The sequence below is a fragment of the Xenia sp. Carnegie-2017 genome, unplaced genomic scaffold, assembly GCF_021976095.1.
Source record: "Xenia sp. Carnegie-2017 unplaced genomic scaffold, XeniaSp_v1 HiC_scaffold_13, whole genome shotgun sequence".
Classification (NCBI taxonomy): Eukaryota; Metazoa; Cnidaria; class Anthozoa; order Malacalcyonacea; family Xeniidae; genus Xenia; species Xenia sp. Carnegie-2017.
Genome location: NW_025813436.1, coordinates 6,598,358 through 6,611,438, shown reverse-complemented (window position 1 = coordinate 6,611,438; position 13,081 = coordinate 6,598,358). Strand labels below are relative to the sequence as shown.

Sequence of the window (13,081 nt, the reverse complement as noted above, 5' to 3'; positions counted from 1 at the left end):
AACATGAATAACCTTTATAAGGCGATGTCGCTTTTAACAATTCTAACTCGAAATAAACCTAAAAAACCGAGCAAATTACAGTCGAAACAAGCGACTGATGACTGACTATAATGACAACTAATCAATAATAGTTTTTTAGGCCTTAAAGCAATATCCGTTGTCTTAGTCAACCAAGACGACTATTTCGGTATCTTACACTTCAATAGCTGCCGATTCTCAACTCTACGTACAGCAACGACAATATAGTTACCGATAATATCTGGAGTAAAGACATACAGTAAATGATCCAAGAAACGCTTCCCTAGGAAGTGGCAGTTTTTTACTAGAAGTTTCTATAATCCCATTCCATTATAATGTAATAAAATAGTGTGTTATCGATTGTGGCAATCAGTATCGTAGCTTTTTGTTCGTTTATATAAAGATGATAGAAATGATATAAACGCCTTTCTATAAAACTCGTCGTATCTATTAAACGCCCCTGCCTAGAAATGAAAGAACTTATGTAACGCCCTGGGCGTATGTTACTTCATTTGCTGATGTATATTCAAAGACATACTTGTTGTCAAAACTATCATTTTTGTCGAAGCTACAACACAGCATTGTCTGTAATCCTACTCAACTTTTGCGGTCACAGAACTAGACACTCGTACAAAGCAAAATCTAAAAAAATGAATAAAATATTCTCAATTTTACTAATGACCATCACTTTGTTGTCTGCATCGACAAATCACGGGAGATTTAATTTTGGGATCAAACATTCACAAACATATTTCCAAGACAAAAAAATTAAACTGTCTGTCGTGGTTAACCTTTGATAAGTTTTAATATAGCAACCACTCATTGCCATGTGTATGGTAGATCATACGACCATTGTATTTAAAATAAGTTAGCATATATTTCCTATAATTCATTCAAAATGCCATATTACTCAATGGAATGATATAATTTTGCAGTATATTCATGCATAAGCGCTCATCAGGCGGATCCTGTATCGATGAAAAGAGATTTTGCGTAAAACACTGTAGCAATACATGGCAAAATTATATTATTTGTATATATAAAGTATGAATAGTTATATACCTGGTAAAATTAATCTGTCATTTCATTTGCATGGCAAACTCGAACTAGACCTGATTTTCCTCCAGCGGCCAACCAAAAAAAGCAACTAGAGTTGGGATTCCATCGGACCTTAGAGGAAAAAACCAAAACAACCAACATATTTAAACATAAAAAACAATTTATAATATTCTGAATATATTTACTTTATGAAATGCAACATGCGGGACTTGACTTGGTGGAACATTTGCTGTCTCACAAAACACTTTGTCTTTTATAAAATTTATAATATTCTGATTATATTTACTTTATGAAATGCAACATGCGGGACTTGACTTGGTGGAACATTTGCTGTCTCACAAAACACTTTTTCTTCTTCTATTGACATTTTATTCAGCTGAAAAAATAAATGAAATTAGCGACGGTGAAGCAATCAGAGCCAGTGTACAGCTAAAATATAATGAAACTTAGCTACCGGATAAAAGTCTTTGAATATAATCTTGTAATTTTCTTCATCAACGCTGCTTCCATCGTCAGAAGGTTCAATACATGCGCGGAATATCGTCTAGAATATGTTTAGAATTTCTTTAAGAACACTACAGCAATAACCCAGCAATAAAGTGCAAAGCTAAACTTACTGTTTTCGTTTTGTTAGTGCGTTTATTGAAGGCTTCTGGCAAGAAATTTATGGACATAACCCCAGCAGCATCAACACTAGCTACATGGTTCGACCAATGAGAGAAGTCGTTGTCCTAGAAATACACATTTCAATAATAGCGTTCATGAGACCAATAAGAACAGCATGTTTTCATATACTGCCTTAACGCCATTCCTAAAAGTACATCACTTACCCAGACAGTTGCATTATGACTGACTAAACATGTGGAGGAGTGACCTAGAGTTCGATCATTCTTTGAACCATGATAGTAATCGACTACACGTGTACCCCGAATGCGAGATAAGACCTCTGTATTATAGATCAATAGCCCCCAATGAAGTGGCCAACTAAGACTGTAGCTCAATGCTATCATAAAAAAACAATGTTTTAGCGTGATGATTAAAGACTATACTGCTAAACTGAAAGAAGAGTCATCCCAATAGAAGAGCCACGTGAGACTATAGCTGAATGGTGTCATAAAGTTTTAAGAAAGTCTACGGATGCAATAATAGTATAAGTCTTAAGTGATGTAAAATGTGCATAAGGGTATTCTTATGTAACGGATTAATAACAGGAAATACAAGGAATGTATTTTGCATTGAAAAAAACAACAACCTGGTTTGATACAACAGATACTGACCGTGTATCAGCTGAAGAACCGGCTGATATGGACGACGGAGATCCCAGATGTAAATTATGCGATCATAGCCACCTCAAAAAAGCCAGAATGCTTATTAGAACAACCAAACCAAACCAACAACGAATTAAACGGTATTTACAATGCAACCGGTTAAAAAGAACGTTAACATTCCTATAGTGAACTAAACGAATTAAAACAAATACTAGTTAGTAAGGACTATAAGTAGAGCATAATTTTACTGATCTTTAAAAAGAACGTTAACATTCCTATAGTGAACTAAACGAATTAAAACAAATACTAGTTAGTAAGGACTATAAGTAGAGCATAATTTTACTGATCTTTGTCTCATATACTGATCGTCCAAACACAAACATTTTCTCATAAAGCACAACTAACCTGTTGCGATGTAATTGTCGTCAGTCGGACACCAGGCGAGGGATCGTATAACGGAATTGTGAGCTTGAAAATGAGATATAGGATAAAGATCTAAAAAATGAGGAAATCCGTTTAAGCAATGTAGAGAGTATAGTTTGTTGCAACGTAAGTCCTTTCTTACACTCGGTAAGAGCATCTGACGACGTGGACTTCAAAATACGACTCTTTGTCTTGAGATTCCATACAGCCACTGTACCTAAAGATGAACTAATTAATGAAGATATTTTTTTTTTCATGACAAATAAATCATCATTGATTTCGTGTAATAAAACAATACAAACCATCTGCAAAAGAGGCAATTATCTTTTTGTGATCTGAATAAGGTTGCCATGCCAGAGACCAGGTTGGCCCACATTCTCCACGATAAGGCCGGCAAACAGAGCCTGGGGAGAGTACCAAGTGTGGGATAGCGCGGTACATTACTGGATAAAGAAATGGAAGTCACAAAAACAGCCAGATGGAAAAAATTAATTTGATAACGTCGATAGTGCATGATGAACTAACATTTTTCTGGAGAAGACTCGCAGGTATTACTATCTTTGACAAGAGAGCAAGGATGTGGCACACTAAATAAAAAGAGTTGATGAACCACAACAGAAAAAAACTTCAATGTTAAAATACAATAAGAGACCTGAATATTCGTACTTTTCCATCAGCACAAGCACATGCAAGCATTCCTAGGCGACTTAATTCACCACTCTAAACATAAAAAATCCTTGAAAAATATTAAATTTTGTTCCACTTTTCTATGTTTTCACAACTTTACGTATCACTGTGTTTACCGTGGTTGATTCCCATACGCCAGATGGACACCAGCGCATTTCCCAGAGAGGACCACACTCGTGAAGTATACCCAAAGAAAATACCGCTGAATCAATGGGCCTGCGCACACAATACAGTGACGTAATGATTACATACGTTTGGATCAGGTTTTTGGTGGTGATTTCAAGTAATGTACCTTTCTCCATTTTTCAATTTCAAAAACTTCCAAATTTGTATAAGACCTTTCTCGGAGTATCTCTTCGACAATAAATGGGTCTAAATACAAAAGCAACAGGGAATTAAATTGGTAAAAAAGATTATGAAATAGGTTACTAATGATGTCATTATACTCTAGATACCTCATCAGGATTGTTGTGACAAGAGATTGCAAGATATTGATCACTATCTTCATTTACTGTGAGAACAAGATAAACAATCATTTTATTTCAAACGTACAATATTGTAGAGAAAATCGTAACTTACATGGTAAAGGTACCCAATCCATAGCCCACACTGATCCACCAACATTTATTATGATATTACACAAACCACCGTCTAAATCAATTTATATTATTATGATGATAAATGTCTACATAATCCATTAATGTTCACAATAGACCCCACCTGAATTGACGGGTGTTGAAGCAAACAATGGCAACTGATAATCTTTCGGTTTACCGTTGCCCTTAATGTCCTCAATGCCAAATACTTTCGATGTTTTTATCAAGGGTACGTAACCGGAGATCTCACTAAATCACAATTACATTTGTTGTTTCACGATTACATTTGCCATTAAACTTTCACAATGATGATATGACAATTAACAACCTTAATGGTACAGTTTTCCAATGTTTCAAACTAGGTCGCCATGATTGCACAGCATCATGGGTATAAAACGTTTGTTGCCTATAATTGACAATATAAAATACGTCTTAGATTTGATGATAGACTTCAAACCATGCACAAAAAGGAACGTGTTAAACCAACCACTTTTCAGTAGGCTCTTCGTATCTGACTTTCTTTTTTTTGGATATTCTTACTACTTTCGCTTTTGTTTGCTTTACGGGAGTATTTTCTGTCCCTGAAAACTCGCTTTCTTCATCATTTTCACTATCGTGTTCCTTCTACATTGAACCGAGATTGAAACTTCCTCAAAGACAATAACCATCAACAGTTGAAAACGAAATCAATGAAGAAGAGATGAAAATAGTGAGACAAAAAATTATTCCCTCGGTAAAGAAGAAATCCTGTCAGTTACTATCCACACAACTTTTTTACTCATAAAACACCCGTTATTCTCAGTTTTCTTCAATTGAAATACTTTATCTCAATCGTATGCCAAAATGTAGAAAAATCAGAAAGTAAAAGGTTCTTTATGCTAACCTTACGATGTTTTGTAATAAGATGATATTTAATTCCATGCCTAGTGGTCAATATTTTACCGCAAAGTTTACAGCGATGGTTGCTCTGGTTTTTAACACATTTCTTGATATGATCATAAGCGTTTGCCGCCTTTCGAAAAGTACGTCCACACTATAACGAGATTTGAGAAATGATATTCAATAACAAATTATCTTTAAAGGAACTATTGACATGCCCACATTTTTTGGACATTTCATTGAAGATCTGTGTTTGAATGCTTCAGTAAGCGATGACAGATTCGAATAGAGGTCAGAGTTAGGAAAATCCTCAGGTGGAACTGGTACTTCTTCGTAATGCTTCCACCAGCCATGACTACTGTATTGACCATCTTCTTCAGCTGACACATCATCATCTATGCTATAACACAGTTGATATGAATAAGTTAACTTGTTTTAACCACTATGACTTATGAATCATGAAAGTTTAATCCTCACTTTCCACCATTTTGGTTTTGCTCTGATGCGTTCTTTCTCACTCTAGTTGACCTTCGTCGCGGTGTTTTCTTTTGATAAAGAATAACAGTATGAATTAACACGTAGTGTTTGTTATGAAATATTTGTGAATCGCATGTGACATAGCAAATTATTGGAAACATTTATTTGTTTTTGTGTAAGAGATGAGGCATGCATCATAAATTTTTAGTTCAACATCAGGATTATTAAAAGTGTCATCCCTCTACAACACGCGATGAAACATCTTCTTCATTGAAACTGAAAATGTTTAATCTTTATATATTTCAACACTACAAGTTGGAAACTTTATGTCTGTAGATTATATAGAATCCTCACAGATTCCCATTAGTATGCAGTGACAAAGCCTACCAGCCAGTTTTTTTTTCCTAAATGCAAATATTTTCATGTTCTTTGATTAGAAAAACAACGAAATGAATTGATTTCTTAGTTAAAGAAATTGATAATAATTTTGCTGAAAATTTTGTTGGGTTAGTAGTAGTAAAAGTGTTAGTTGGATTTACGCCAACATTTGTAAAAAATGAGTTCTGGAAAAAATTTCCCATGACCATAAATTATACAAACCTTCTGTTTTGAAGAACAAGTTGAGCTTTGTGAATCATCTCTTTGTTTATTGTTTTTGATATACTTCAAAGGAATGCCACATCGCACGACATGATACTCAAATGCACTCACACTTTTGCAGGGCTTTCCACAATTATTTCGTGGGCAAATCACTACTTTATTGGACTTTAAAATGTTTCGTAGTTTCTGTCTAACTTCCTAAAACAGGCATGTATTTCCTTAAATAGTTAAAATGAAGGGTCATTGTTGAGTAGTTTAACTATCACTCTTAATTTCCCCCTGCACCAAACACGTACATATACACCCTCTCTTTGACACCTCTGTAACCAAGGAGATATATATATATATTTATACTCCCTAGCATTACTGACTTCTATTAAAATTAGGACAAATGACAAATATTGAGATGTTAGGAACATTTAGCCAGTTGTCGATGATCATGTGCTGGTGGAACAAACAATGGTAAACAACCAATAAAGTAAGGAAAGTAGCAAGGTGGCCTGAAGTCGGTAATGGCCGAACAATGAGGGAGTCTATTCCCTTTTTGTTTACAGCTAGACAAGGGAGATCTATGCTGAGGTGGAGCGCCACACCTACTCTCAGCTCCCTGCACCTTTACCGCACAGATCTGATTACCCAATTTGCGCTACTCATACGCTGAGTTGGCGAGGGCAGGTATCGAACGTGGGATGTTGCGATCACCAGGCGAACGCTCTACCAACTAAGTAATTCTGCCATCCTAAGTAATTCCGCGATCCTGAGCTATCCCACCAACCAATAAGTAGAGGTTTAAATCCAACTAGTCCCTCATATTTTACTTACTTTAGAGAGCTTTGTTTCTCCTGCTTCAGGCAACATTCTTAGAAGCTCATAATGGTCATTGCCTTCACCAATCATTGACAAAGCTGATATACAAGAAGCATCTCCATTTAATTCATCAACATTCATGTCTCCATGATCCTCAGAGAAAACTGCTTTGTTGCCATGAATGTTAATGTCTTTGTTGACAAATACATTTGATAAATCATTATTTGACATGCTGTCTTGATTTGCATGTGTAAATCTTGATATTTCAACATTAAAATTCTCTGTATCATCTTGCTCATTCACGGCAGTTTTAAAATCCATTTCCACAGTAGTATCCAATGTTTTTTGACACGTGTCATCAATACTCAAGTCATCATTGGACATATTTGAGTTAAGGCCAGCCATAGCCACTAATTCCTCCTAAAATCATCAAATATTGCACCCATAACATCATAATAACATGATACTGTCAAAAGTACCAGGCATGCAGAAGGGTCAAATAATTCTCTGTGGAGATGACTTTTACTGTTGTGCAAGTCTTGTTTCTGACATGTAACTTTCTATTTTAGATTCTTTTGTAATTTTTCTACGTAAAGTTTAATTGTGTCTATTGTGAGATTGATAAAAACAAGTGCATAGCATGTGTTTATAATTTATAGAAATAGCTAAGAAAGGTCCATTAAGTGCAACCTCAACACTCAACCAATCAGAACCTATACTGCATCGTTCCTTTTTACTGAACTATACGCATGTTTTATTGTTTGTTCACAAATTATGGTAATCACTATTTTTCATCGTGTTTTCAAAACGTGGGAAAAGACATCTTGCTGAATCATTATATTAAAAAAGCTCTACATTCATTATTCATTATGTCATACTTACATAAAGTTTGCCAACCACCACACACGAAGTTCAAGAACGTGACTTATTTTTTCTTCATCTTTTTACTTTTTGTTTCTCTTTATCAAGATTTTCCAACTCCATACGAAACTATCAACCGTGATACTACTGTAGAATTGGCCACTTTCTCAAAGAATAACCTGAAGAAGAACTGTGGTTATAAAAACATAAAACAACATTTTTGAAACAAATAATTGTAATGAGCCTGCGTTCTTGCACAGTGTGTTTGCGCTTACTTTAAGTAATGCAGTTGTAGCGGTTAAAGTAAACAAAAGCAAACATTAAAAGCAGAAATTATTCATCATGAAGCGTGTGGCAAATAAAAAAACCAAAACATGTTGATGAACGTAAAGATTACATTCCTTGTCGTGCAGGAAAACAGTCATGGATCGCAGAGCGAGGAGAGGGGAGGGGGGCAGGATGGGAACTTTTCCACTTAAAAAATTAACATTGGATTTATCTTAAAAGTTTTATATTGCATTTCTTCAATGTTCTTTTACCTCTACTCAAAGAAAGACTTGAATTTTCAGTATTTTTTTGAAATTCTTCAATGCATAATGTTTCTTATTCAATCAATTATAATTCCAATGTCTACTACCCTCCCACATTGTCTTTGTTCTTGTGGTATCGTGGCCTCTATTAAAAAACTTGGCGCTCTCTGCATGAATGCAATTATAAGCAATCAGAGCAACAGTTTACAAAGAAGATATAAAATGAAGCTACAATTAAAGTCGGTCATTTCTCGCAATATAATAGCAAAGATATTACAATGACGGAACGGAAAGAATTACTTTCATCGGGTACAATAAATAGAACATCATCTGCCTTTTCTTTTGTCGAAGACAAACTATAGTCTTTTGCAAACCTTCTTTCCTTTAAGACGACTTATAATTAGAAGATCCACAATGGCTAACAATTATTTTCACGAAAAGGAAAAACTTACGGATGAAGTTTAAAAGTTATGGACAGATTATATGAAGATAATTATTTAGTTAACGGAAAATAAACAATATCAAAAAACATATGTAAACACTCAGAATTAGTGATGTGGTGATGTTTTTGCATGGTTGGTTGTATCAATCCAGACAATAATCTTTAGTTGTAATCGTTTTCACAAATGAAGACAATCCAAGCTTTGCCAATGCAAAAGAAAACACCCAAACAATCCTTAAATATAGTGTTTGATTCATTTGTGCAACATCATTTTATTCAAAATATTCAAACAACCAAAACTGGAAATAAACAGTTTCTTCTAAACAATATGACAGAAAAGGAATTTGATTGAGAAAAGACTTGCCTTTATTTAGCTTATACACTCAACAGAAACAAATAAAACAAACAAATCGTAGACTTTAATTAAATTTTTTGAAGTCCTGTGGATTGACCTACAAGGAGAACGGAAATAACGGAATTCCTTTGCAACCCGACGCATCATCTCATTGTTCAACATTTCAATCTGCTGTCGTAGTTAACATATAAAAATTACATCTGGCAAAGGGATCTAAAGAAACACACAAATAAAACATGGCTAAATCATTGCATTGTATGATTATGTTAGGCAAGAGGATGAAGAGGGGAGTTAAATATGAAAATGAATCATGAATCATGAGAGAGCTCCAGTCAAGCAAAAGAATGTCTAATTCTCTGTTAAAGAAAAGACCGCACATTCTATATACAGGAAACCTGGAGAGAGTACGGGTGCTTATATGGTAACAGTAAAATAATGGAAAGCGGCATGTTGGTAGAAGCAACAAAACTTGCCATGTCATTTGACAGTGCAAAATTTTCTTGCTTCTTCTACCGTTCCACAGCAACGGCACAATCAAGTGAAAATGGCCTGCTAATTTCATACAGAAAGCAAGTCTCAATTGATCAAACGAATGGCGAAAAGCTCGCGTCTTTAAATTAAAACGAGAAGTCTTAAAATCCAGAAAGGTGTGCATGGAACAAAAACAACGTATTGAATCATGTCATAGCTCACACTGACTTTAATTTCAATGGCGTCACTCATCTTCAGACAATACGCAATGCATCACTATATCATCACCTGTTCCACACCTTGACTATTCTCACTTTTCTACTTAAACAGTATCAACAAGACGTCAATTCATAAAACATCGAAGAGGTTTGCGTTAATCACAGGGAACGCCTTCAAAACGTCTTTTTGTAGAACAAATTAATAGTTTCTATATTGATCATTATAGCAATGCAGACATATTATCAGGCTATTATTGATGAAATGATGCTTCTGAATACGAGTTTGTATTCCCTGCATATGACATAATATCAATAGTATTATTCATGACAACAAGATAAAGAATTGAACCTATAATTACCAATATTGGTCGTGTACATGTAATTGTGAGGAACAATGAGTATAAAGTTCAATATTTGCAACTTTGCAAGTTGCAAGCACTTAAAATTTGTAACTGATTGTAAGGCATTGTACATCCTGGACACATTTGCTGAGTAATTGAACAGCCAGAAGAGGACGACATTTACACCTTTCAATAAAATCCTAAGACGAAGAAGAAAGATGTTTTGTGAACAATTTTTAAACTTTTAATTTAAGTATTCTTGACATGAAAAAAGACTTTGATATCTATCCCTGGGTTTATAAAGGATCGAGGAAATCCGTTCAACTTTACTAGAATAAAATTTTCTAAATTGCAAGATTTTTATGAAACCGGTTTGTAAAAGAAGCCAAGAGCATGAAGTTTTAACAAAGCAAGCTTAGTAATAATTCATAAAGTTCTTGTCCAGATGAAAACATATGAACACGTACTTTTCTTTACTGTTGATTAAAATAGTGTTGTAAAAACCTGAAGATCACAAGATGTTCATGAGCACACGTTGTGAATAAAGAATAATCGCGACATGAAGAATGAGTGTAATTATCGAAAAATTATCAAGAAAACAAAATTGTCTGAAAATGTTAACTCCGCGTACAATACAATTTGGATCATAAAAAATAATTATAATTGTTTTTTTTTTTACTTACTAGCATGCTGCTTAAAAGCTAATGAGTATACACACATTGTAATGTAAAGCGAAATCAGTTATTGTTTAACAAGTTTGAGATTAGTCTAGTGAGATGAAAATAAAAAGTATGATTGTATTGATAAGAGAGCATGTACTGTAGTTGATTTATCACTGACATGTCTCCCAGTTTTATATTGAACGTGTTCAAACGAATAGAGAACGCCGCTACAATGGAAACAGAAAAGACATTCGGAGAAAGACGGAATAAAACGGAAATTGATCTTTAGAAATGCGAGACAAAAGATAGTGGATAAAGATTCTTGCTACTTGTTTTCTTATCAATATCATAAACTAACTTTATTTTATAAAGCAAACACACATGTAGACAAAGTATCTTTCATAAATTTGTTTTCTTTGCTTATGAAGTTTTTTCCTAAAGATTTATGTTAAAGCATAAAATAATGCATGAAAGAAAAACAAGTTGATTCATGAATGCAAACGATTCAATGCAAGAGAATTGAAACATGTAAAAACTGAAATTGAAAATTATTTTAACTTTCTTTCCTGAAATAATCTAATTCACTTTTGGGCAATGTTCTATGAAACTAAATGCTCATAAATGCCGAAGGAAAGAGAGAAACAAGCTCATGGTGCTATGTTAAATAAAATGCTCAATATTTTGCCAACGACATTTGTATGTAAAAGGACGTTTTCATTCAGAAAAAATAAAACTGTTGAAATTAGTTAAAAGAATGCCAGTGTTGATGGTTTTCTCTTGGTTGGGGAGAACACTGCTGCGAAAGTTTATTCCCAGCTGAAAACATAAGCTTTTCAAAAAAGATCTATCTACACTCAAAAACACGAGAAAACAAAAACCATGCAGTATATAAAGTTCTTTTATTCACAATAAATTATTCGAAGACTAAATTCATATTCTAACACTTTTGATATTTACAAACTCCATGCACCCCGTTTATATCATGTAATACAGTTGTGTTTGATAATTTCAACACGGATTTACTCCAATGCATTAACAAATTATATCATTTGAAAACTGTAGTTTTTTCGTCTTTAAACAATATATACAATGTACTATTTTCTTGTTTTAACATCATTCAATAGATGAATAGTGGTTGACAGGCTATAATATAATGTTAAGTCAAAACTCTCATATTTAGTTTGATAGTCTTAAATAAAGATTCTTTGAGGATTCGCAAACGCTACATGAGCATGGGTTACAAGGAGAGCTCAAATGATTATAATACGATGGTAGAAATGATGAATAGGATTTTGGCCATTGAAGAGTGCTTTCTCGCGGCGGTGTCGGCGATGATAAGTACGGAGATGGCCATGGAAGATAAGGATTTGACATTGGAGTCGATATCTTCGGAGTATCAACGTAGTTGAAGGCGGAGCAATTTGGCAAGACGAAGTTGCTTCTAATGTTTAAATCATTGTACAATAAGCTCGGGTTTGAACCATAACCTGAAGTATCTCTTAAACAAGACTTGTTGACATGCTCTGAGGAATCTCTTACGCGGTCGTTTCGCTTAAAACGCGTCTTTCGTCTCAAGAAACTCCCGTTTTCAAACATGTTATAACTCTCTGGATCGAGCGTCCAATAATTCCCTTTTAACGGTTCGTCACTCTTTATTCCCGTCTTAACAAAGCAGTCGTTTAATGAGAGGTTGTTACGGATACAGATCTTCCATGATGGATACGTTTCTCTGTAGAAGGGGAATTTATCTCGAATGAACTTGCAGATACCGTCCAAAGTGAGTCTTTTCTCGGAGGATTGTTGAATAGCCATGGTGATCAAGGCAATGTAGGAATAAGGAGGTCGGCGACGTGATTTCTTTTGAGGGTTTTTACTTTTGCCAGCATCGCCATGATCTTGAAGTGTGTTCGTCTGCACTGTGCTGTAATTTGACGTTGAACTGCTATTGTAAGACGAAGCTACCATTTCAGATAACCTAGCTTCGTAATCTTTTTCGTTACTTTTATATTTGAAAGTGGATTGTCCAATGAGGGAATGAACGTCAAATTGTGTACATTCTCTGGTTGCAGGAGGAATAGAGAAAGCCATTGCTGATCAAAAAAGAGATGTGTCCACTAGGATGTCGACAGTCGTATAAAACCAAGCCAGCAACGAGGACGAGTGTTTTAATGTTTTGCCTCGTGCTGTGCTCAAAATCTACACTCAGAATAGCATGTGCACAAACAATTATGGCTATTTTGCACTCCAGGTGTAAACGAGCTAGCCGTCGTTAATCAATTTCGCAGGCAAAGCTTTTTGTCTCAACGAGTCATGCAACACTACAGCACACAATGGAATTAGTCATTTGTAGTATAAGCTCCTCCCTATGCACTTGAAATTAGGAACAA

At 34.7% G+C, this 13,081-nt stretch overlaps 2 protein-coding genes and 1 long non-coding RNA gene across 5 annotated transcripts; all 3 read right to left on the bottom strand.

Annotated features, from left to right (window-relative positions):
• Window positions 1-287: 287 nt before the first annotated feature.
• LOC124433418 (general transcription factor 3C polypeptide 2-like) lies at window positions 288-8,809 on the bottom strand. Of its 3 annotated transcripts, none has more exons than XM_046983182.1 (26): window positions 8,215-8,809; window positions 7,697-7,854; window positions 6,830-7,234; window positions 6,008-6,205; window positions 5,408-5,475; window positions 5,153-5,330; window positions 4,935-5,084; window positions 4,539-4,675; window positions 4,380-4,457; window positions 4,176-4,300; window positions 4,035-4,106; window positions 3,911-3,966; window positions 3,748-3,827; window positions 3,572-3,671; window positions 3,421-3,488; window positions 3,294-3,355; window positions 3,071-3,211; window positions 2,911-2,985; window positions 2,751-2,840; window positions 2,355-2,426; window positions 1,908-2,080; window positions 1,695-1,808; window positions 1,532-1,621; window positions 1,364-1,453; window positions 1,081-1,188; window positions 288-660 (listed from the first exon to the last, which is right to left on the bottom strand). In XM_046983182.1, the coding sequence occupies exons 3-25, from the start codon at window positions 7,217-7,219 to the stop codon at window positions 1,090-1,092; spliced, it is 2,706 nt and encodes a 901-aa protein (XP_046839138.1). In that variant the 5' UTR covers window positions 7,220-7,234; window positions 7,697-7,854; window positions 8,215-8,809; the 3' UTR covers window positions 288-660; window positions 1,081-1,089. The 3 variants fall into 3 exon arrangements, with proteins under 3 accessions (XP_046839138.1, XP_046839137.1, XP_046839135.1); XM_046983181.1 differs by lacking the exon at window positions 8,215-8,809 and adding an exon at window positions 1,263-1,303 and having other exon boundaries at window positions 1,405-1,453; window positions 7,697-8,180; XM_046983179.1 differs by lacking the exon at window positions 8,215-8,809 and having other exon boundaries at window positions 7,697-8,179.
• Window positions 8,810-8,995: 186 nt separating this feature from the next.
• On the bottom strand, window positions 8,996-9,847 carry LOC124433428. Its single transcript, XR_006944465.1, has 2 exons — window positions 9,762-9,847; window positions 8,996-9,215 (listed from the first exon to the last, which is right to left on the bottom strand). It is a non-coding gene; the product is annotated as an uncharacterized LOC124433428 (long non-coding RNA).
• A 1,727-nt stretch (window positions 9,848-11,574) lies between these two features.
• On the bottom strand, window positions 11,575-12,870 carry LOC124433425 (forkhead box protein C1-like). The gene has a single exon (XM_046983192.1). The coding sequence runs from the start codon at window positions 12,780-12,782 to the stop codon at window positions 11,871-11,873; it is 912 nt and encodes a 303-aa protein (XP_046839148.1). The 5' UTR covers window positions 12,783-12,870; the 3' UTR covers window positions 11,575-11,870.
• Window positions 12,871-13,081: the final 211 nt, after the last annotated feature.